General features: G+C 36.9%; 1 protein-coding gene across 7 annotated transcripts in view; it reads right to left on the reverse strand.

The window, feature by feature from the left end:
- The window catches only part of LOC133521220 (myelin transcription factor 1-like protein), a 327,413-nt gene that overhangs the window by 133,335 nt on the left and 167,902 nt on the right, over positions 1–26,176 (reverse strand). For all 7 annotated transcript variants that reach the window (XM_061856061.1, XM_061856060.1, XM_061856062.1 and 4 more), the window contains exon 3: positions 20,444–20,483. In XM_061856061.1, the coding sequence (XP_061712045.1) occupies positions 20,444–20,483 (40 nt within the window). The remainder of the gene's footprint in view (positions 1–20,443; positions 20,484–26,176) is intronic.

Consider the following 26,176-nt stretch of genomic DNA (forward strand, 5'->3'; position numbering starts at 1 on the left):
ATCTATCAACTCTTGAAGTACAAGCAAAAACTTTACATAACAGTGATTAGAGGTTTAAAATAACGTGCAGTCTTAAATACTTCTCTGGACATGGGTCTAATGTCTAGTACTATTCTTAAGAGGTAAAAAATAAGAGGTAAAACAATTTGAGGAATTATGCCGTCTGTTGCCACATTCAGAGCCAGCGCGTGCTTCACGCTACGAGCGTAGCCGATAATATGGAAAAACCCGTATGTAGCGAAGCGTATGCAGTGAATACGTCATTACTACTTGGTAGCTATTGCATTTTAATATACAATTCAATATCAGGGAAACAAAAAAAAAAAAAGATTTTAAAGAATAAAATACGAAAGTTAAATCTAATTTATTAAAGGTACCTTAGTTATAATTTTTTGAGACGTGCTCGTCTAATCAGTACCTATCATATAAAATACTCTAAGAATGTTGTTCTATGGATGTATTCATGATGATAAAATTTCATTTTTCCTCTCCTATAAAATATTACCATGAAATATAAACCAAGTTTCATACTTTAATACCCACTTGTTTTCTGTTAAATTTAAGATCGAGTTCAAACATTTATCTCAGTAGAACCGCAGAAAAAGTATTCCACTATCTTTTCCAAGATATTGCAGTGGCACCGTAAGAAATCTGTTTGTATCTGGCATTCCTGGCGCCCTCGAAACTCTTAAGCTCGCGGCCACTCGAGCTCTCACAAATCTTTCATAATCTCGCTGGTCTCTAGAGGGGCGTTTTTCATAGTGCGTCCTACAAGTCGACGGCAAGCCAAATATGGCACGTTCTCTAAACTTTTGACTTCAGAATGTATCATAAATTTGGTTCATCGTATGTTTGCGGTGACAATCTAATTCACTTGGGTTTCTAGGATATTTGCTCGTAATTTCGGCACGTATACGCCAGCATGCCTTTCTGTCGCAAACCCTGAAACAATGTTTTAATTTTATTTTTCCGTATCGTATCACATATTAATACCCAGCGGAACGTACCTGGTAGGTATTCATAAGCAAATACAAGGCGAGGGTCCCATAATTTTCGGTTTGCATTTTTCCATCGCGACCGCGAACTCGATTGCGCTCCCAGGGGCTAGCGGCCGCTCGGCCTCAAAAATATTAATGAAATTTTTTACATAAATTTATTCGAGAGAGGGGCCTATGTCCCGAGAGCCGATGGGGTCCGCTTCTGTTTTTTATTTATTAATTTAATGGTATTTTCGGTCTAATTACCTGACTGAGGTATAATTCATTGGCTTTGTATAACGAGTATTTGTGGCCTCATATGTGTTCAAAATAATGTGTTGAAGGGTTTAAAATTACCCCTCAATAAGAAATACAATGATAAGTAACGGTTACTTTATAGAAAAGAAAACCAAACATATCCTCCTAAAATTTTGCTCCACATATGTACTTATTGCCAACCCTCTCGGCCTCGCCCTCGGTTTATTGGACTTTTATAAAAAGCAAAGCATTCTTAGCTTAACCCTTCACCGGCGGCTTCAAAAGAACAAACGCAATATATCGGGGGTCGGCTTAATTTGCCTCGCTACCTAACTTTAATGCGAGTAGCCCGCCCAAATGCTCCAAATTACTTCGCGATATTTTTAACGTGCGGAATGCTACCGTTTTGGGTTTCGAACAATATTAGCAGAGTCCGTGAACACTGTAGGGTTAAGATGCCCAATAAACGGAAAATTACGAACAACGGCATTTTCCGAAGAATTTCGCGCGTTTTAAACTAACTCATTTTATTCTAATCTGTAGTTAAGGCGACTAATTGCATTTTTTAGATACTTAGTAATTATTAAATAGAAACAAAAGAGGGAACTCTTAACGGTCTATTCTTATTTCTTGAAATGAATTTTCCATCTGGGGGACATTGGCTTCTTACCGTGTTTACAGAGCGCTTGGAAGAATCCTACTTTGTTGTTTAATGAAATTATCGGTTTACCAAGTAAATGAACAAAGCCAGATTTCGCTTTCGACGGCTCGGTCAAAAACTGGAGGGGAGCGTGTTTTTGTTTTCCTCGGAGGTGGTCCGAATGGACTCCTTTGTGGCATTCCTCGGCGAGGAGCTCTACTTAATCAATTATGATCGATTCGTTAATTCGAGATGCAGAGGGGATTTAATGAACATTCGCAAACAAAAAGCAATTCTGTGGCCCTTCGCGTTCATAAAAGCAAGGGGAATCTTACATTGTTTTATATGTTGCTAAGAACACGTTCACGTACGACACGAAACGGTCGACATGGGCCAACTAATAGTCGCAATTAGAGTCGTTCGTGAAAGAATATAGCGACCCTTGCGCCTCGCTTCCGCGATGGCAGTTCCGCTTAATTATATAAAGTACTTAAGTAAATGATGGCTAATTCTGCCCGTGCCCGGCGCCCCGTTAACAAGAGGTGTGACTTTCCACCATTGTCGGCGATCTGTCACTTCCACTTCCGCAGCGGTCCCTTTTCTATCATTCTTTTTCTTATTGTTGCCTTTTACAGCGTAAAGAATTCTTTCTTTCTTTTTTGTCCGGCGCCTGCAATTGTCACCCTCCTAGTGTTTGTTGTGAGCGGCGTTGATTAAATACTGCTGTCAAATTTAGTTAATTTTTCTTTTCCGAGTACGAAGTTTAGATTTGTCGACAATACTGACGGAAAATAAGAGGGTCCAACGGTTCTATTAGTCTTTTTGTAATTTTATGAAATACCTGTTATGCCAGAATTAACAATTCTGATCAGTGGTTTATACAATTTTGAATTTTTCCTAGCATGCTATTTTTCTTATTAATATTCCTGCGTATTTGATGGCTCCGTCAAATATTTTGATTCTAAATTATTTTTTTCATCCGTGTCGTCGGCGTGTCGAAGGAAATTTACATTTAAATAGAACATCTGCGGGCAAGTCGACCCTCTTAAGGCTTCTATGGCGTTTTTCTTAACCGCTAATTTGTAAATCGTTCCGTAATATCGAAAAATTAAAATGCTGATGTCATATTTTAGTCGCTATTTATATGCTAATATCAAAATTTGCGTGGAAGGGATGGATCTTGATTAAAATATCAATGAGCGAGTAATTTGTGAGGTGATAATTTAAGACATCCCGGCCAATAGACATCATTTTGTGAATCCGTGCAAGAAATATCAATTTGTTCTTATAAAACATTAGCATCGCGGCGCGGAAAGTGAAATACCTCGAACGCTAAATTTTCTCGGGCGTAACATCTCTGATGAGCTTTAATCTTGTCGGTTATCCCATTCCTCTCTGTAACATCACTGCAATTATTTGTAAGGAAGGGTTGAGGCGGGCGCAGTAAACCTAATGCCGCAATATTCGTAAATTAAGAGCTTTCGCCGGCGCCGACGCGCGTAAATATTATTTTTTTATGTTAATAACTGTGCGATTGCGTTAATAAAGCCTTACAACTCGTAATTAGCCGCCATTGTCTGCGAGGCGGTGGTGCGGACTTGACGGATGAATTGAAATTATATCTCAGAGAAGGCTTGTCCGTGAGCTCCGCCGTCAGCTCAGATGACGTCTTTCAACAAAATTCTATAAATTTGTAAAATATTGAGGTTTTCAAACTGTAACACAAATTAGGTATTATTTGTATTAGTACCGTAATAGATGAAAGAAAAATATGTACGGATTATACGACCTTTAAAGTTTTTCGCATAGCTCAAGTATCTTCAATGCGCCCGCATGCGTTATTTGATTGAAATGGTGTAATCTGTACCGCTGAATACACAATCTTCATTACGTAACAGCCAGTGGGTCCATTAATTAATAAATTAAACAAAAGCGCTCTTAATTTTGCAGCGGTTTGCTTGAGCCGTAGCGAAAATATTTGCCATGTATAAATTCTCGCCGAGAATGATGAAGACAACCCTTCACCACCGGGCCTTCTTTATAGCACTATTTGTGTATTTTAATTACTGTCATTATATGCTAATGACTACCATCCCTTTTTCTTATCCGCCTAAATGGGTTATTGCAGACTTATATCTATATCGCGCAGTTTTGTCGACTCATTTTGAAGATTTAAATAATAATAAAGGCATTCGCAGAGTCGGAAGGATTGTTTCTTTAATTTTTTGCAACGGTGGAACGTTTTGATTAATTGTTTCAATGTTGCTAGGAGATTTTGTTTGTAATTTGTTTTGCCTTATTAACTTGACGGGGAAGTCGTTAACTGAGTTGGAAAATTAGCCTCTTTTATTATTTTACAGGAGGATGATTTAGTCTTTAAAATTGACCGAGTAATATTTGAAACTAGACTTTTCCAGTATCTCCATTCTTCTAAGTTTAGTATTTAAGATTAAAATGGTATTGTCCTTTGACAGTTGTTAATTTACGAGCTACGACGGGGCTACGACAAAGCAACTGTCGCCAAGCCGATCGGGAGATTAAACAAATGGCCTCATTTAACAACATCGAATAACGATCACATCTGTTGCAAAAACTCGCAAATTCTCTTTGTAATTAAAACTGGTTCTTTCTTAGTTATTTTTTTTGTTTCGATTGGAATTTCATTAAAACTTGAATTAAATTTAGGGTCTCACAGGAATTACGACGTATGCGTATGATTTACCTATAGATATTGTGTTTTAAGATAGTTAATGAATTACAATCTTTATTTCTAAATCTACGGGAAACAAAATAATCTAAAAGTCGGTTTAGTATCGATCAAAACATAGCATCATATCAATTGGTTAAATTCACCCCCTTTTTTAACGTTGGTTAAAAAAAGTCAACGATCTATGTTACGGCTTTTAAATTATCCCTAATTTATTCCACAACGCCATATAATACCGCCCAATACATTGCTTCAGCGTGAGAAAGCACCCCTTGGACTGGTACAGATGCAAATCGGGTCTTAACGACACACATTTTCTTTCCCTCATACGCTAAATCTCGGAATTCTTTTACATAATCATGTGGTAAAAATATAACGGTTTTTAGCGAGGGGTGCTTGACAAACTCACAGTTGTATGCATACGAAAAATAATACTTTGTATTTTACATAATCTACCTACGCAAAGAAAAAAGACATTTATCCTTAACTATAAAGGTTATTGCACTGAGTTGAGAAACTAGTCGGTAAACTATAATTTAGTCTGAATTATTAAAGTGATTACTTATTTTTAGAACATTGTACATACTTTTGACACATTCTTAAATAAAAAAATATTCAAATCATCATTAGTGCCATTGCCATTCAGTATTAATATTTCTACCTACACTTCAATGTGGGATGCTATTCATGAACTCAAGCTTTTATCCTTTCACTGTTTTTCTACAAAAAATCGCTTAGCGGATTTGCATTACAATGCAGTGTAATCATGTACTGTACTTTATCGTGTGTTTTCAGAACAAACGTGTGTTTTAGCTATTAGCATTAAAATATTCAATGTTAAGCACCTTTTACTCCCCAAAATGAAATAAAAAATTAAGTTAGATCGAGAACATTTAGGTTGCATGGTGTTTTTGCTTACCGAAGGACAGGAATAGAGTAAACTGATTCTCCGTTTGTCACGAATTATTCGTAAAGGCTGTTTGAAGAAGAAAATTGGAACTGCATTGTTAGACACGTCTCAAACAATAATATTTATTTCATATTGCCATAAATTTTACTTACAATCTATCTGGTTAGTAGTTTGGAAAGCCAGAAGGAGAAAGGCCACTTTCTTGTCACTGTAATCACCATTTTCCTTAGTAAGAGCATTCAGTTACTGTTACCAGCTTGTCTTCATCGCCTGTCGGTATTTACCGCGCTCGTAGCTTTTTACGCAGTCATTCTGCCATCTTTACGACACGTCACGGTTTACTGTTATGTCACAACAAAAAGGGGTTAATGTATTATTTTTCTATGGTTATAGGTGTAAGGCTTTAGCTGAATAGCTCCGTAAAGGGAAACTTTTTGAGATATAATTTTGTTGATTCTTAATTATCCATTTCGAAGTATTACATATTTTGTTGAAAAGAGGTTACTTAATGTATCCGATACACAAAATTAATTGTATTATACTCGTATGTATGTTATATCAAATTAAGAAGAACATTGTTTTTTGTTTCCATGTAAACGATTTTTTTTTATATATATTACGCCGGTGGCAAACAAGCATACGGTCCGCTGATGGTAAGCAGTCTCCGTAGCGTAGTTACATGCGCGTTGCCGACCCTAACACCCCCCCCCCCCCCCCCTCGTTGAGCTCTGGCAACCTTATTCACCGGCAGGAACACAACACTATGAGTAGGGTCTAGTGTTATTTGGCTGCGGTTTTCTGTAAGGTGGAGGTACTTCCCCAGTTGGGCTCTGCTCTAGATCTGGAATGACATCCGCTGTGCTGTGCCCTACCACACAAAGCGAGATAACATTCACAATGCCCATACCACTACTACTGTACACTTAATAAATTTCAACAATATTTTCGTCTAAGCTATGCATAGCTAGGTGCTATGCTAGGTTTTTAATTTAGTCTGATGATGAGTACGTTGTCCTTTGATTATGCTATTTATATATTGCAAAAGCTCGTATATGATTACCGCATACGAGAATAGCCCGATGTAAATCCATTATTTTATATAAGATCACGATAACTATGAATATATTTAGTATCTGTGTCCAAGTTCAACGCAAATTTCGTGTATTATGATTACATAAAGACACAGCCAAAATCCTGCCACCTACCTAATAAATACGAAAGCACGCCGCTCGCTTACATATTTATTGCCATTGAAAATCCAGTTCTGAAAATGTATTCGGGCGTACGGTGCGGAGCATGTTTCCTTGTCGCATTAGGCATAAGTAGTGCTCTTTCCTCACCCTATTAACTGTGATATATGCGACAATTCTTTTTCCAAATCCTGGAAACAGAAGGGAAGCGGTGTCATATCGCGCGCGCCACTTACCATCGACGAGCGTGCGACGCGCTAATTCTCCGCTGATAAATGAATGTCTTTGAATATGCGAATGGGATATTTTCAGGTGATTCGTAAGACACTTCTAAAATGTAGGGAGAAATGTAGGGAGGTTTTGCAGGAGATATTTGAGAAGTGCTCCTGCTCCAAATAGCCATTATAGTGGAAACCCTTTCTTAGCTACTAGTTACACAATTCTCACACCTACACTATTTTATTTCTTAATGTAATAAACCTTACAATTTTTTAGTAAAATAACATATGAAAGCATTCAAAGTGCAAATTAAGAGTCTTATAATCCTTAAGCCTCAGGTGCCGGTGTTGATATTAAGAAGGCTTTGATTTACACATTTGGATAAATATAGAGACACACCAGGGAAGTTTGTGTACATACGGAGCAACCCCGCAGGCGATTTGCGAAAAACCTTTACGCAATCCAGACTAATAAGAAGCGAACACGCACCGAACGCGATTCACGTGTTCAGACAAAAACGATGTTCCCCCAAGATGCGTGTGATGTATGCAAAAAGGGAATTGAATAAGGTGATTTCGTTCCGCGGGGTCGCTCCCGTAGGAAAAGAATCCGCTGCGGTAATGGCGAATACAATAAATTTTCATAAACAAATTGCAATTTGATGGCGGCATATCGGCGAGGCGCGCGTGTGCGCACTCCCAATAAGGATTGATAGGGAAACAATGTTGCAACACTGATTGAATGTCAATTTGAGGTGCGGGCTGTCGCTGGAATAATTCAAGTAACGATCGCCTTAATACCTTCTTTACTTCACACGAAAATCTTTCATCTGTTACACTCGTGCCAATACTGTGAGAGTAAGATGAGGACTTTTTTGCGTGTTCTTGACTAGAATTTTGAAAGCTTTAACGACGTGAGGATGTTCAGAACCGATTCAGCCCTGTCGCCAAATCGATTATGGATTGATTTTTTTTTATGAATGGGGAGCATTACCGAGTCGATGCACATAAGCTGTAATATATGGCAAAATAATATTCTAGTTAACAAAATGTTGCGGGCAGTAACACTTTTTTTCTTTACGTTACATGACTGTTACATTATATATAGGTATAGTGTATGTGGACTTATCAGAAGAAGTGATTTACCGAAAGCATTAATTCTTCCGAAAATGTTAATATTATATTATTCTGTATTAAATGTTAATATTAATATTATAATATTCTGGCATGCTTCCGGACGCACATGTAGATGATTTTTATGCTATTATGCGCAAAAAGAATGCATCAGTCGTACACCGTATACGCGGTAGCACCAACGGGATCCTGAAAATGATAGCCGAGCGAGCGGTTTGATTCTGGTATTTTGGGACGATTTATCGAATGGCAAGTTCACAAACGTGCAGTTCGGTGGATCGGCCAAAATAATCAGCAATCTAAAGTGTGTAATTTTCCTAATTTTTGTCTGAGATAAAAAAAATGTACATATATATATTTTAATATGACACAAACGATTTTTTGCCACTGAAGAGTTTTGCCATAAATTATTAATATTGCAGGCAATTAAAGAAGATAAGTATAGTATAGTAGTTATACAAAAAATAATTGAGAAAAACCCTTTTGCAGACTTCAATTTTGATCAAAATAAATTCAAATACAATGTATCTGGTAAGAGGTAAACGTCAAACGTCACGTTAATTATACATCATTAAAGCAACACATAAAAGCTTATAATGCAAAAAAAAAACTGTATTCAACTTACGAAAATAATTTGCTCATATTACCTATATCTGTATACCCATACTTACCAATGATTCTCTCATCTCTTAATTCCTAACTACCTACAGTTTTATAGCACCTTAGTTTCCTTAACCGCACCTCCTAACCGAAAATCAGTATTCATAAAGACTATAGATGATTTCGAAGTGTCGCACACGCCTGTCGCGGCACTTACGGGGGAGTGCCGGCGGTTTGACTTGCAAAGCAGCCTGGAGATTTTTCAGGGGCGTAATGACTGCTTGATGTGTTTCAGCTCGCACGGTATGGAGACAGTTTTAAAGTTTAGAAAAGTGTTAGTTTAAATTATGAAATATAAAAAGTAGGTCAAGTACCCATAACAAAACACATTATCTTCAAAATATTTTCCTTTAGCTTTGATACAAACAAACGAAAACTTTTGTTAAAGCTCGCGGTTGTTTTATGCGATTTACGCGCGATTACAGCGCTTAACACTGCGTTTACTGCTTAAAACAATGTATAATGATTAGATTACCTCATGTACGTAAAATGGGTGTGCGGCTGACGCATCGCATTTAACGTTGCGTTTATCGCATAAAACAATCGTGCGCTTAAACTTATCAAAGTTATCAATAATATGCTGCAGTAAATAAAAGTTTTTATGACATATCTCACAGAGTATATATCACAGAGGTAAATTTCAGTGACCTTAAAATATGCCTTCTGCAAGGAAATAAATAAACTCATTAATTATAGGCAACATTCCTATTTCTTACATGTCATTGTATTGTGTAAGTGCCTAACTTTACAAGTGACGTAACGTATTCCTACTTACATCACATAAACCCAGGATCTTCATTAAACATTCAAATAACATTTCCTCACATGAGTAGGAAACGGGATTGTCACAATCCGCATTGTTTCAGATGTCATAACGCGGCCCTTTGACTCGGTATTTCCATACATAGCGATATCACAAAACGGTGTCATAAAGGCGTCTCCACACTTGGGTAGCTCGTAGGCGCGTCACCTTTGATGCGCGTATGATTGCCCGCGCCCGCGACACATTGGATCTATATTGTTGTCTTTTTCAAGTTTCGTAATAAGGGATGAGGGTGTATTAAAGCCTTTTATCCGGCTCGTCACGCCGGCACGTGGGGTCGGGAAGGGGTTTAAGGTGTGCAAACATTAGCTCTTTTACATTTTTGCAATTTCATCGACGACGGCTGACGGCTGTTTGCCGTGGCTTAAGTTTTCCAGAAGCGGGCTGAGGGCTCGACTTCAACTCCGAAAGGGTTCGGGTGAGTAAACGAGTTTTTGTTTCGTTTACAGTTTTAAGGCAGGTGATGAGTGTGTCGTGGGCGTTCCCCTCGACCCACATACGAAAGGTGTTTTTAATTCCTTACGAGTGATTAATGAATATTCTCAGTCGTTACTAGCAGCTTCACGTTAAATAAAAATTGGAGTAACATATTAATTTCACTAACACAGTGCGATACCGAAAATCCTCTACAACTTCAAATCCCTTCCCGAATTAAAGCTCATATTAAGCCACAGCCAGGCCCGCGGCCAAATCTCTCTGCTTGCAAATCTTGGCTGCATTCTCAAACATTCCAGAAGATGTAGCTCGGATTAAACGAGCCACTATATCCAACGATTACAGCGGCACTTCAGGTAAGACTGCATATTTCAAGAGCGAGACAATATTAACCGCGGAGCTCGGGCGGAAAACGAGACCGTTTTTGGTGCCTAATTTACAATGCCTGTAATGTGAGGGAGCAGGTTCACATTTAGGTGCTCGCTGCTGGTAATGAACTAAACGGTGTGCAAATATGTGTGGGAGAATAATGCGGCTGTTTATTAATGTGCAGGTGAAAATAAACCAACACATCATGAAAGACATTAATGGAACCATTTTTTGCCAGACGAGTTAAATCTTGTTACCTACCTATTCATTCTTCAAGACGTTCTATGAATTTTCCTTTACACTCCTTGCTTCCTAAATTTACCACAGATAAGCATAAATGAACGGGACGACAAAGCGCCGCTGTTAATTGTCGTGAAAGAAGCAAGACGCCGCGGGCGACCAGCGCTGCACTTGCTCGTAACTCATGCGTAATCTCGTGCAGTTCCGTAAATTGCATATTGCGCTTCATTAGATCTCTTAGAGAGGGATTTATTGTATATAGGATCAAGAAGAGACGCTAATTAGGCATAATATTCATTTGCAGGAGAAAAATGCTCAAAAATACGTGGAAGACTAGATACACATATATAACGTTGAATCAAAAACACAAGTCAAAATATTTAATAAAAATAATTTGATTTGTTCCCTAAGTAGTTGTAGTAAGTTTATTTTTAAATTTATTGTAGGAATTCCAGTTAAAATAGTGAGCAATGTCACGTTGTTCAATCAATGATTTATGGTTCAATGTCGTCCTTTTGATTGATCTGTTCTGTTCTGTTTCTGTTTGACCCAATGGTTGACTGATAGAGAATGCCTTAAGGCATTATCAGTCCGCCATTTGTACAATTTTATATCATGCAATAAAGTTTATATAAATAAATCTGTATATAAATATTGTTTTCATCTACCTACTGTAGTGTGTACCTACCTAATCAAACAAGATTTCTAATTAGATGACATCGATATTGGTGACGGATTTGTGATGAAGTTTGGGTTTGGTGTGGTTCCAGAGTAGATTATCATATTAGCGAGCAATGATGTACGCGTACAAGATAGCAATTAAGTGCAAAAGACGCACGTACATAATGGTAGATTGTCATAGCGACTTCGTTTTATAGAGCTCGTTAAATTATCGCCTGAAAGGGGTAAGACGCCGCGGGCTCGCGGCTGAGTCTGAATCATAACTCATAAGTAATCTGAGACTGCATTCGGCTACCAGTGATATGAACGTGGAATGTTACTTGCTTTAATTGTTTGGTGGTGCGTCCGATTAGGAGAGAGAATTAAAGAACTGTGAAAAACATATACAAAAAGGTGAAGAAATATTCATTTCAAATTCTTGGAGCTGATTGCTATTGCTATTTCAAGCAATACATCTAGTTTTAGCTTATTTCGACATCGAAGGACAAGGTATACGTTGCTCAAGATACACGATTTGGGTAAGTATGTCAAGTGGTTATAGCCACACATTGATAGAGTGATAATTTTACGGTTACCATAATAAAAGTCGATAGATATTTTACGGAACATTAATGCTCCATTATTCAACTTTATATCAAAACAAATGCCGTCATTAACGCACCTACCTCGTATTTAACACATTATTCTAAAAGCACGTGAAGCACGAAGCCCCTGAAATTACATTCGAAACAGTGCTCTTTACCAACTTTCCCATAAGAGCCCATTATTTACGAAGCCACCGTACCATTAAGATTCTCCACATATCTTCGAAAGGCGCGTTATGGTAATTACGGGTCGCCATTTTATCTTGCAACTCTTCGCGATTAGAACTCGCGTGCTCTCGCTCGGGTGCACGTAGAAATAACAAGTCCGCGAACTTGCTTCGTTTCTGGGTTCAGAAATTAATTCGGATGGAAGATATCGGGCGGCGCGATAGCGGGTCTTCCACGCCATTTATTGCTCGTGTGGTGCGCCGAACGCCGAACGCCGAACCGCGTATCGGTGAAGGGGTAAAGAATATCAAGATGTAACGAGCACAGGCCGGAAGGCTCGCAAATGAGCTCCTCGACTTATCTGCGTTAATGTGGGCGAGGGTTAATTTCGTCTTACATGAGCAATTTGGAGATACCGTTCGTTCCGAACTCGCATTCGTGTTGCTACACGGCTGTAATTGTATCTGTTTCGTGCTACGTGTTTCATATACATTAACCCTTTAAATATTCGTTAAGATTTCGTCTAGACAAAAGGAAAATATGGTTGTCTGAGGAGTAAAACGAACGCTAGCGTGTAAACATGGAAGGATGGTGAGCAAATACGAGCGGTGTATTAGGAAATGAAATTAACTCTCGCAATCTCGTCATTGAATGTGTTTTCTAATGGAGCTCGAGCTGCGTTTAATAGACAATGCTAATGTATTCTCCTGCAGGCAGTCAGGAGCGCTATTGATAATATGAGAGCTGTTCACTCGAGAATTGTGGTCGATATGCTGCTACTAAAACAGAACTAGTTAGAAATGTCTATTGTACTTTTGGAAATTGCTTTCCAATAGCGGTTTATAATAAAATTACAATATTTCGCGTTTTTACCCGATTGAATAAAACATAAACGTTATTCAGTTTTATGCATATAGATGAGAATTCCCACGGTAAAATATTGAAGAAATCGGCAGAAGTTGAGCTCATGTAAAATGCAGCGAGCGGCCGGGATGCGGCAAACTGCATATTTTGTGAAGCCGCTTTGGCCAAGTTCGAGCGTGCTTTACCTAATACTAGATTGTACCTATAGAATCATGTGCAAAATGTAACTACGTACAACATTATGTAATTTAACATAATACCCTTAACAAGGGTACAGATATTATAAAACTTACATGCTATCCGACTTAGGTACCTAAAAGAAACTACATTTCGAAATATTGTATTAAAAACAGGCCGTTATCGATTTTAGTCGCAAAAATGTCAAATTGATAGATAAATTCGATGAAATTGTAGACCTTTTGTTATCTATAAGAAATAACAAGTAGTGATTTCTATTAGCACGTCTTGTTATCTTTCTTTTTAATAATTCAGTTTTCTGAAAACAGACTCACTTATTTGGTAATGATTTTTTTTCTGATGGACGTTTAAGTAAACGCGCGTAAAGCACTGATTGTCGATCTTAAATATTTGTAAATTTCGTAAAGTTTGGACTGCTAAAAATAGTAATTTGGTATTACACATATCCTGTACTTCAACTTTAATAAACTACATTTTTGTTATTATCAATTTAAAGTAGTGTAAATGAAAATTAGACGAAATCAATTTTCTCCAGAATTTACTTCATAATAAGTGACAATTTCTCTGAAAATCGACTTAGTTTATATGTAATTTTGATACTTAAACAATCTGCAACATTTGCTGAAACTGTTCTTATACATCATTTTTTATAATTTACCACCATAATTTTTTGATGGCTTTTTAAAAAACTGTCCCTTTTCGTCACATATTACCGGGAACGCACGTTTGCGACCTCATTATTAAAAGGCAAGATGAGAAGACGTACTAATAGAAACCAATACTTGTTATTTAGATATTAGGTAACAAAAGGTGTACAACGGTTCCAACGACTAAATCTATCAATTTCACATTTTTGCTCATAAATTGTTACCGGGCTCTTAATACAATGCCGATAAACCGTGGTACCAAACCAGGACGTTCCGATATACCAAGACATATGGCAAACCTTTTGTTTTTTAAGAGGGGAAATGCTCATCGCATACCACCGAGGCGCGGGGACGGGCCTGGGATGGTTATGTGGGACTCCCTATAGGCTGATGAGATCCATGGTTTACCCACTAAAACCTCTTTGTTGCCGCCTCAGTGCTGTAGGGCGAGGTCCCAGGAACGCCGAAATACTCTTTCGCAACCTCCTCGCCAACATATGGCAACCCTAATGTAACTTGAAACAAATTAAGGCCATAAAATAAAGTAATAACCAACTAGACTAAATCTGTTACAAGTTCCATCCATGAGTCATACACACACTAGCCACTAAGAATTTCAAATATCAAAATTGGAACAAATTTCCCTCTACCGTCCTTCATAAAGCCGTGTCCACAAACGTTTGCGGTCGTAGGTGCGAGCTCAAAGGGCTAGTTCACACGGGCAGGTTGCGGAGTCGCGTCAAAAGGATTGACCGAAACGTGTCTAGGGCGGGATATTCAGACCGCAGTCTAGTTGTGTCGGTAACCGCTTTGGTTGCAAAACATGGTTTTATCTTTGAAGCGATAAACAATATTTAGGGGAGTAGTAAGGGGCAATTTTCATGACAACATTCGTTACTAATAGTTGTATTGATTATCGGTTTTAAGCTTGAAACTGAATGCAAAGGGTGACTTAATTTTATATTTAATATAAAATTAAGTCACCCTTTGCATTCAGTTTCAAGCGTAATACGCAGCAAAATCTTGACCATTACTTACGAACCTTGACGCGATTGAAGACAATTGCATGCGGCCGGTCTATTAGGTACTAACTAAAACATAAACAATTTGTTATTCGTAATATAAAGGTGATTTTTCATGGATGGAGTAGAAACAGCTTAAATTCAATTATTAAACTGTAAACACTCAAGCACTCGCCACTAGACAGCAAGCAAAAGGCAGCAAACTGAGCTGTTTACGTGAGGGCCGACTGCAAACACTGTAAACGCCTTTGCCTCCTGTTTATACTGGACAGTCACGGCTGCCGTGTACAATTAGCCACCAACGTCTCACCTGTATACCAACTTAATATCTGCAACTGCACAAATGCAATCGCATTCAACTTTGTACTGTAAGGGCACGTCTTAAGAGACACATAGTTTTAGAAAGATTGTAAATATAGAATGGCAGAATGGCGTCGAAACGTGCATGTGGCCTTTTGAGAGCACTGTTAAGAACCTAGGTAGCTGTATTTGGGATTGTTGGATTTTAATGACGTTTACGATACGACCTCTGCTAATTATTGTTTTGGTTTCAGCATAGAATATGAGCAGTGTAGCCAGTGTGTTCACTGTAGTAAATATTATGTAAACTGTTAAAACACACATTTTACCCAATTCGTATTGAAGCTGCATGAAGTATATCAGAAGTTGGATAATCCAAATAAAGCCCATTCACAAGCCAAGCTTCACATTTTCCTACTCGGCGCTAAGCCCTCTCCATCGCACGGTGTTGACTCGCTGAAATGACACGAGCTCTTGACTCGACATGATCATAATGCCGACCGACCCAACCCTTCTGCATCCATCCGGCAACAAATCTTGCCGAGCGTTCGGCATCTTTATAACTCGAGTAGAACGATCCTTTAACCCAACGTAATGGGTAGGTTTACTGGGAGGACCGTCGTAAAGTGCCCCGGTAGTCCCCACTACTAGGGGCCCTTGGAAATTTCACGAACTATTTGCCCTGCTGCCCCCGCTCAGCTTTTTTGCAGAGGTTTATTGTCCGGATTTTCCGCTCACCTTTATCGTTATTGTGTCCGCTTGACTTCATAAAGGACCGCCGCACTATTAAGACCTCATAACCGTGGGAAAATGTTGAACACTTGAGGTTCTAAGATTTTCCAAGTTCTCTCACGTTGTTGGAGTTAAGGACTCTTTGTTGAGTGAGTCTTTCATTGTCGAAGAATTTTATGATGTAGTATAAGATCAATATGGAAAAAAGAAAACTTCATACAATATTATAAAAGTAATTTAGAAATAATCCCATATTATTTAATAAACCATGATAAGTTCAACCCACCTTTAACAGTTTGAATAGTTAATGCTGTTACTAAAACCCCTAGGAGCTTATCTCACGCGGCGCTTCTGCACCTTCTAAGCACGCTCATTCTACCTGCGAGTACTTACTGTCAGGCCATTCGAACGTACACTGACATCAAAATAATATTTGAATCATGTTATCTAGTTATCATGCATTTCGCTCATACTTGTCTGTACATGCGAGCGAGACGCACGATACCTAATAACATAATTGAAATATCATTCTGATATCAGTGTACGTTCGAATTAGCCTGCTAGTAGTTATGTGCTAAGGTGACAAACATCATTATCTGACAATTAGTATTCTTACCGAGGTCAAAACTGCACGCAGAGTTTAATTTATACGCATTTGATCTGTAAAAAGTGCAATTATCCATCATATAACCCTTCGCACTATTTTCACGGCAACTACACGCATCGCGAACTACAAATCGGTCAGCCCCGGGCCACGGGCCGAATTACGCTGGCCTGTGAAAAATGAACGCCACCTGTGGCGCGTAATCGTATGCGTTTATCCCTGCGGGCGTGCAGGCGTGTGTCCTCTTCACAGATGTCAGAACATGTTAGAACTAGACGAGGCTGGATTTTTAAAATTATGTGTGGGTAATAATAAAATATACTCCCGAGAACAATTTGAGTTATTACAGTGAATAATATTTTATTGTATTTAATAGCTTGAACAAATAACTAATATTTTTTGGTCAGTACATATGTACTTATGTCAGACTATGTACCTACTTACTAGTAATATGATTCTAGAATGTATTATTTGTCCGTCAATTGTGGTTGGAGCAACCAGAACGATGCTGACCGGCTTTATGTGACTAATACAAAATAAGTGAGTTGACAATGACTATAAATACTCAAAAGTCAATTAGTCACTAGTATAGATAGTCTGGTCACTAAAAAAACCTTCACATAATACTCGTACAGTAATTGTATCCACGCCATACTAGCTGTAAACAAAAGTAGACTTATGTTGGGACACCGACTGTACATTGTCAGGTACGAAAATTGTGCGTACATCGTTTCCAGTGTACATTTTGACATCTACGCTCCGCGTCCATGCAGTCAATTCCACGCCGATATAGGCGATTCCGCGCCATTCCGCACTCGCCAATTATCATCCGCGTGTCCACTCAGCGGCCCACGCCGATACACCGACACATTGCTGGCTTTCAACCCTTATACCATTGACAATAAGGCTATTATTGCTTGCCAAGCAGCACAGATATGTTGGTGGGCCTGAAGCCGATACAGCGCTCAATTAACACGCTTGGCGCATCACACCGCACCAAGCCCATCGGCCGATTTATTGACTGGAAATTTCCGTCCGGTTTTTTAATCGGATTTCCCTTTTTTATGTAGATAAATAGCACGTATGGCCTAATTGACTTCAAATTCTTCAAAGCAAGAATAAAATCTTAAACCTAATTTTATGTAGGATTCGAATCCTAGTTGAAAGCTTATAAGGAGACCAAAAGTATTTATTTGTTGTGTAAGGAAGTAAATATTCTTTATTGCACCAATAATATTATAATAATAATTATTATACATTTTACATACATGTAAACTACAAATCATTTTTAAAGGAAAATAGAACCAGGTAACAACAGGCAGTCTTATCCCTAAAAAGCACTCTTCCAACCTTTACAAACAGGTAGTGCAAGGAGCTATGTAAATATGGTGTATTGTTGAGTATTTGAATACTTTTCTACTATAGTGCGTATCATGATTTTCTGTTTTTCTGCATTTTGCAGAATGTCAACACATGACGAGTTTTTTTACTATGCTTAAACACGTTTGACGTGCGTTTGAAGAAATGCAACCATTTTTCTAAACATATTAATATTCTTTACCAAATCGGAGCATATAGTATTCCGTTCACAGAGGAGGGGCTAAAATAATTATTGCTCGCTTGACAAATTGCCGCAAAGCCTACATGTCGTTGGAACAATTTGATACAATTTTCACCGCGTTTCCTCGCACGGGCCACATTTGCATATATGCGGGGGCTTATGCAAATATTTTTTTACCTTGTTTACCCTACGGAAGGAAACAGCGGGTGCGCATTTTAAAAAGATTTACGCGCTTTGTCGGATCATTAAGTGCGGAACTAATTTGCTTACCTTTGAAATGTGCTGCTTTGTTCCGGCTATTACTGCCACCGGTCCCGTTACGTGATATGCGCATTTTGTCACTTGTTGGTTTTTCCCTTCGTCGGTCACTTTGCATTTGAGTGGGGACTTCTGCGTTAATTAGCTGTATTAACGAACACTTTTACATCCATTAATTTATTGTTCTATCTATACCTTTTTTTTCGGAAAATGTAAACTTTTTTTATAAAGATTTATTGGCACTGCCAGTGGTTCATAATTACCATTTATTTGTTAATAATGACACTAAGGTAATATGGATTTGTATTGATACATCCGTGTAAATATTTTATTTAAACTTTCCCTTCAAAATAAATTTCACGGAGGCGTTTTTAATTTGCGTGCAATTTCTTGAAGGGGGCAACTTCTCAGCGATATTGAGCATGTGGGAATCGTTGAAATTAAATTTTCTTTGTTTTCGCTGAGGCTGGTTGGTGGTGGCGTTATTAAATTTCCTTGTGTTTTTTAACGGAGCCGTATCATTAGATTGAGGGTTTCCGTCAAGAGGAAATTGTGGCGAGGGGAGCGAGCACCTAAACATATTGAAAAAATAAAATCCGAGCTACTTACACCACTGTCGTGACTTCGGCTACTCTACTTCGCACTTTATAGTGTAAGTTAGACATTTGCGCGTTTTTACGTACATAATTAAACCAAATTTGTTTCAATGTAGACATAAGTCTATAAGGTTAAACCTAACAAACTGCCTACTGGCAATTAAATTTGTTTCAATGTAGAAAATTCAAAATTCAAAATTTTATTCTGCAAGTAGGCCTTAAGGGCTCTTTTACAAGTCAATACAACATTTATAGTAACATCATATAGTGACATGAAAAATACATAACAACATTTTATAAATACAACAGCCAATACCTGGGTAAACATTACATTATAATAATCTTAAAATAAATAATTACTACAATACAATAGAGATGTATAGTCTCTATGGTTAAAAACACATTAAATCTGGAGATGTAAAAGGTCCCCAATGTCAGAGTACTAATATTAATAAAATTTGGAGGTGTAGTCTCTCCAAGTGTTAAAATAAAATTTATACTAAATAAATAAACCGCGTCTGGACTGTTAAACTAGCAGTCTCATAAACTAATGCTACATTCTGTACATAACTAGTATGTACCAAGTCAAGTATATTATACAATATGACAGAGACGTATAGTCTCCACGGTTAATACATTAACTTTGGATTGGAGATGTATAAGGTCCCCACGGTCTGAGAAAAATAATAATACACAATAATAAGATTTGGAGGTGTAAGGGTTCTCCAAATGTCAAAGAATAAAAAAAAAAATTGTATGAAATACATATTTCACGTCAAGAGACTGTTAAGCTAACAATCTTAAAACTAGTTCTACAGAATACATAACTACTATGTATTTAATTTTCATCATCAAAATAACTAAAACATAACAAACATTAATACATAAGGTTGAACAGCTAGAAACAACAGCGCCATATGCCTCTCCGGGACACTGCACGCAAAACTATTACAGCTTATGAGACATAAGTCTATAAGGTTAAACGTAACAAACTGCCAGTAATTAAATTTGTTTCAATATAGACATAAGTATATAAGCTTAAACCTAACAAACTGCCAGTAATTAAATTTGTTTCAATATAGACATAAGTCTATAAGGTTAAATCTAACAAACTGCCAGTAATTACTTAAACATATTTTTAATGCACATGACTAACATACGTTTTTAATAAAATGAGTGAAATTTTACAGTACAACAACTTATGCTCCTGTAAGAATATCATTCCTGCCTACTTTTTGTTTATTACCTAAGTGTAAAATGTATACATAAATAACTGTATTATGTACTAAAACATTCTTTGCGGATTTGTTCACCCGAGTAAGTAGAGTGACTTCCCGTACGGCGCGCTCATCAGCGCAGCGGAAAGACGTTTGAAGTGGCGTCGTGTAATAAGTACCACGACTAAACCGCTGGCTTCGGGAATTTCACCTTAAATATACATATTACATTACGTGAAATTGCCCATTTTTTCCACTCTCCACCCCACCAATTAGGGTGGCTTGTGTATAAATATTGCACCGCCCTCATTAATGTGCGTGTACGTTTTAGTATATTTTTATGACTCGCCTTGGACGGCGTCGTGGGATGCAATGAATAATTAAGATGTCTTATAAGGGAAGTGGTTTTTTGCGGACAAATAGGTTGTTTTTTGGCTAAACGCGGCTTACCTTGGTCGGACGGCGAAGGCATTCGGTGCCGGAGGGATGCCTGAAACAAACACGATGTCATTAGTGTCACGATCTTTTACTAGAAATAATAAGGAACAAAATTAAGTTCCACAAACAACATTGAAATTCATCGCGAAAAATATTTACAAATTCCATTAGCGGGCTTACAATCCCTGTCACTTAAACTGGAAACTTTCCCCAAATTAAAATATGACGCATTTGAATGATTAAAAAGTCCCGCTTCCGAGATTGCATTTCGACAATTAACGCATTAAGACTGTCGCTAATAAAGAGGAGCTCTTAATTAACGGGGAGAGTTAAAAATTGAGTACAAATTCGAGTAGCAGATCCCTCCATAGCCCCTCGGAGCTAGTGAATGGCCTGTAATATTTTAGTTTGGTTGAGACAAAAACGCTCAAACGCCGAGGGTCGAGCTGTCACGTAGACACAATAAGCCTTTTAATTCGATTCGTCAAGACGGCGGGACAAAGGAGCGGAGTTATCATTCAATGGGGCACTTCTACCTTTTCTTATTACTTCGAGTCGGTTTTCTTGTGAGGTGGACTGGGACACATGAGACGAAGGAAATGAAAGGAGTGGACCATATACTCTTTTTGGAGTGTAATCTAAATACGATTCCTGACGTCTTTATTTACTTATCATATATAAAGACTATTTTATCCAGGTGAGAAAAGCAAGGTTCAAAGTATTTTGTTCTATTATTTCAGGTAGCTTGGTCTATGTAGACTAAAGTAATTAAGCTATTAAGCATTTAAGTGAACTACATCTGTTGTGTAAGTGCCTTAAGTATTTCTAAAAATAGACTTGAGCCCCATATAGTAAACAAGGTAATACTAAACGTAAAATTATTTGTTCTTATTTACATTTAAAGGCTATAGGCACCAATAATAGATATCCTACTGCGTATAACACACATAACGGGGCTAATATGTTCGTTGTAACTAAGTAACATGCTGCTCAATCCACGGCGCTGCGCCTGATCCGTGGCGTGTCCTGACTGCCGATGCCGGCTAACAGCTTTATTTGTTGCCACCGCTCTTTTACACAAGCCCCGTCCTATCTGATGGAGTATCGAACATTCGTGTTAGTAATCTATTGGTGTGCGAAAAACCTACAGAAATTAATAAAACGATATTGATAGACTGTTAACGGTACTTTTTTGTTTGATTTACTAGTTATTGTCTAACGTTTTCGTAGCGTAGCTGATTTTAGCGTTTTTCTGTTTTGTAGAGGAAAGCGACTACGAACAGAGCGCCCGTGAGCGGGTTCCCGGCAATCAATGTTTCTTCAAATAAAAACGTCACTTTTGACACTACCATATCCGATCCATATCGTAACCTAATATTTGACGTATTTTAAAGTTCGAATAGGGCCATAAAGCATCTGTCACATTAGTAAGATTTTTTTTTTTTTACGATTACTTACGAATGACTGAATACGATTAATTGATATTAGCCGAGTTCCGCTTTTGGGAAAATGGTTAATCTTCAGTCGCATAGGTATTATTAATTGTATTTATGCAGCCAGTTCAGTTTTTAATATAGACTTTGATATATTTGCTTATCTCTAGATTTAGGTGTATCTATATCAAACAGCATAATATATATATTAAATGTTTGTCTTTAAGCTTAAACTTTAACTGAAACCATATAAAGTCACGGTTTAGTTGCGAGGCCTTTATGTACTTTTAAGAACTAGCAATGTAGGTAAACACAGAACATTTTGATAGTTGAAGGACTTTGGGCCCAAGGAGTTAAAATCAGGAATATTGTTTCTTAATTTATGCAGATAAGACAAAACATTTGTAAATTATGAAACTAGAACAAAAACAACAACAAAATATATTATTACCCAATAAATGATATTCCGAAATAGTGACTTGTTTTTATTTAACATACAATGATAAAACTATTAATATTAATATATAATATATAACGAGCCCATTGTGTCCCACTGCTGGGCAAAGGCCTCCCCCCTCTTCTTCCACTCATCCCGGTTTTGAGCAACCACCGACCAGTCCCTCAAAAAGGATTAATATTAATATTATTGAAAAATTTAACTATAGTAGGCACTCGGTAATCCGCCAATTTGGCGCGTCCAGTAATCGGCCTGTCAGTTGTTCGGAACTGTCAACTTTTCCTTTAACTGACAGGCCGATATCCTCCGGCAGACTGTTAATCAGTGGGCTCCTTAACACTGCCGAACACCGGATTACAGAGCGGTTGCATTATTTGTGCGATATCGCTCCCGCTCGGCAGTTTGATCTTGGGCAGCAAATAATGCTTTAGATGGCACTTTACTGACTTTGAGGAAGTCAAGAGGCAATTTACGAGTATTAACAAAATATATTATAGCAAGAAGCAATCTAAAATAAATAAATGTTTCGTTAAAGCATCATCTTCCTTTTCCGTAACCGAAAACGTTTTACATGTACAATACTAATGAGACCCAACGTGATGCCGTTATTGATTAAACTAATTGTTTCTATATTAAAGTTTTGTATCTATACAAATCCAATAAACTGGATCTTGCAATATTCCAGTGCCGGACCCACGGCCTCCTTAACAGACAGTTAAGGAAGCCCCTTATCAGGTACTCGGTTGTATGTATAAGTCTATTCACTTCTATTTAAATACATATTTTTTTGAATTGAATATGCCAGTATCGAATTTACCTAACTATAAAAGTAAGTAAACTTCCACACCATGACCTTTTAATTTTAGCAATGCCATCTGCTCAATCCGGCGTCGTTTAATTGAGAACCCGCTATTAGTTGCTGCGCCCGCCGCTACCGGGATTCTTTCATTTCTGTTAATTCCTACCGCCTTAAAAACAAATCGTTAAATTTAAATACACCTATCTTTTTTTACTAATATGTTTTATTATTTAATAAACAAGACGAAAACAATTATGAATGTAATTAAATATTTAGGTGATAAACGCAACGAAAAATAAACTTATTTAAGTAAAGCTACTTGATGAAAAAATTTCAAATCTGGCAAATATCCTGCAGATAGTTTTTACACATAAGTGTTGCAGTAACAATATATTTTTCATCACACTTGCTCGAAATACTAAATGCACAATGTACTATTGTTTATTCAAAGTCAAACTCATTATATTTTTTTTCTTTATTTTAATTTATTCAAATAGGCCTATTTTTATGGACATTGAAACTTACGATCCTTTTGGCTTAAATAATTTGGCCAACTTAATAGTACATTACGATACAAGTGCAAAAAATAGGGAATTCGAAACGAGTGCCGATAAATTAAAACACGACCGAAGGGAGTGTTTTAAATCGACACGAGTTGCGAATTACCTATTCGCACGTGTATCGTACAACGTTTTACAGTACATATGGCCCTTTAAAAGTTCGACACAGTAACGTAATATGCTAATTTTCGCACTAGCGCGGTAAAGTAGCACCATGTGTTCTGTAAATTATGTTTACGCGCTAGGCGTATAGGGATACAGGCATCATGTGCACGTCATACAAATAAAATATATTCTTTTGTCATAAAATTAGTTAAGCCTATGTACCATTGTTCAACTGGAATTAGAAGTTTAAGTATCTGCGATTTTTATTTAATACTCAAAACTCCAGTCTTGAACATGGTATTCGAAAAAGTGTAGTATGTATATTTTTTAAAAATTTATATCCTGTTTATTACCTATTATTGAAATAGCTGAATTTCTTAAGAGAAATGTACCACGTGATCGTCCATACAAAAAGCGAAAACGTTTTCCCACTACTAAATATTTTCCATGCCCTATGATTTTTTAGTATGTCATTGACACAATAAAAAAGTAGGTTTATAATTGTTTCTTTTTTTTCAAAATTTGTAAAATAAAACAGACATTCTTTTTTTAAAGCGAAACTTATGACCTAGAATATATTATGCTGAATCGATCGACATCAAGGTCAAAGCGATTTGTTAAAATTTAGTCAGTGGAAACCGTTTTCTCCCGAAATTAAAAAAAAAAAAAAACATTATTTCGTTAGATTCAAAAAGCTATTTTTCCCTCTTAACCTAACCGAATCTGACGGTTAAAATTTTATTTTTTTCAAAATTATTGCTTAAATCTTAATAAAAAATAAGAGTTACCTTATTATGTGCTTAAGCCCTATGGTTAATGTAGTAATTTTTCGGAAAAATGTCGGATTAAATAAGTCATCTACCATTCTGATTTCTGAGTGATTTATTTTATTCTTCCTAAAAATAGTTTATAACGAAAACGAAACTTCACAAAAGTCAAGGTTTATTCTGGTTTTACTTACTTGACTTATTTCGGTCTCCCAGAATCTACTCTAAAACTCTGTGATGAGATAAACTGCGTATACAAGGGCAAAGCGGCATAAGATCACAATACTGATCACAGTTTAATAAATCCTGTGTATCTACTTGTTAATTACGTAAGGTACTAAATTTAAGTATCTTAAGTAGTTGTTAAGACCACGCAGCATACATAAATATGATTATTTAATCAACTGGTTAATTAAACAAGCACTTAAATATTTTTCCATACATTTTAGTAAATAGTAATCTCTAATTGCAATCATAAATTTCTAAACAATCTTCACATAATAAAATTAGCAGCAAGTTGTCTTCATTACGCGAGTGACGAAATTCGCGTTAATCATACGATGTGAACGCGAAAAGAGAACACTTTCATTACACTAATGGGAATGTTAATTAGAATAGAGTTTGCAGGCCATAAGCGAGAATGTCAATTATATATATTATATTGCTTTAATTCGGTAACAAACAAGAAAAAAACTGTAGTGTTTAGTTGACTGCGTTTTGTATGGATTGTGGAGATTTGTTGAGAGAGGATAATGGACGACCTCTTCTCCATACAAACGTAGTCTCCATTTTACGTCCTGGACATTGACTTTATGGAAAGTATTTCTACACAATTTATTGACTATATGCTATGCCCTTTCGTTTAACTTTTTTCGATATTTAATTATTATAAAAAATACATATATTTTTTGCATATATTTTTAAAGCTCCAATTCTTGCAATAAATTAAATATCTATAAAAATCAAACGATTGGGCAAAGCTACGGTTAATATGCATGAAACCGCGTCATAATATTTCCTATATTGTTAATAATCAGAGAAGAAAATGAGGATTACGTTTCTTTGAAAAAAACGGTCGTCCCCTTTCGTCTTAAGATGTGTTATGAATGATATAGTTTTATTACAACATTCATACACGCAAATTAAGCACAATGATTGTCGACTTGCGGAAAATGCCCTCACGCACTAACTGCAACATTCGAATAAATTAAATACATTTTAGAATGAAGAGCAAACATAATACATGCGTGAAAATTGATTTGTTATTTTAAAGATTAACAGCGAAAAAAGGACGAAAGCTTAAAATATCACATTAATTATAGTATAATTAAATGGCCATTAAATCACACTAATTGCGCTTTCAAAGCGGTTTTGTTTTTATTTAGCGGCCCAATTTTTTGTTCCCGCAAAAGGCTCCCGCTGAATGGAATTCCTTTATTTGCGGCACAAACAGCCTGTTTACTAACGGCGGTGACGACAAAGGATATTTAAAAATTATGCCCGCGATAAATTAACGAGAAAATGAAAAATACATTTCATAGATGGAATGGAACGGGTGGATATAAGTAGATACAAAGACGAAACAATACAGAAAATCTAAAATGTTTTACGATCGCGCTTTGCG

The sequence above is a fragment of the Cydia pomonella genome, chromosome 9 (assembly GCF_033807575.1).
Source record: "Cydia pomonella isolate Wapato2018A chromosome 9, ilCydPomo1, whole genome shotgun sequence".
Taxonomy (NCBI): domain Eukaryota; kingdom Metazoa; phylum Arthropoda; class Insecta; order Lepidoptera; family Tortricidae; genus Cydia; species Cydia pomonella.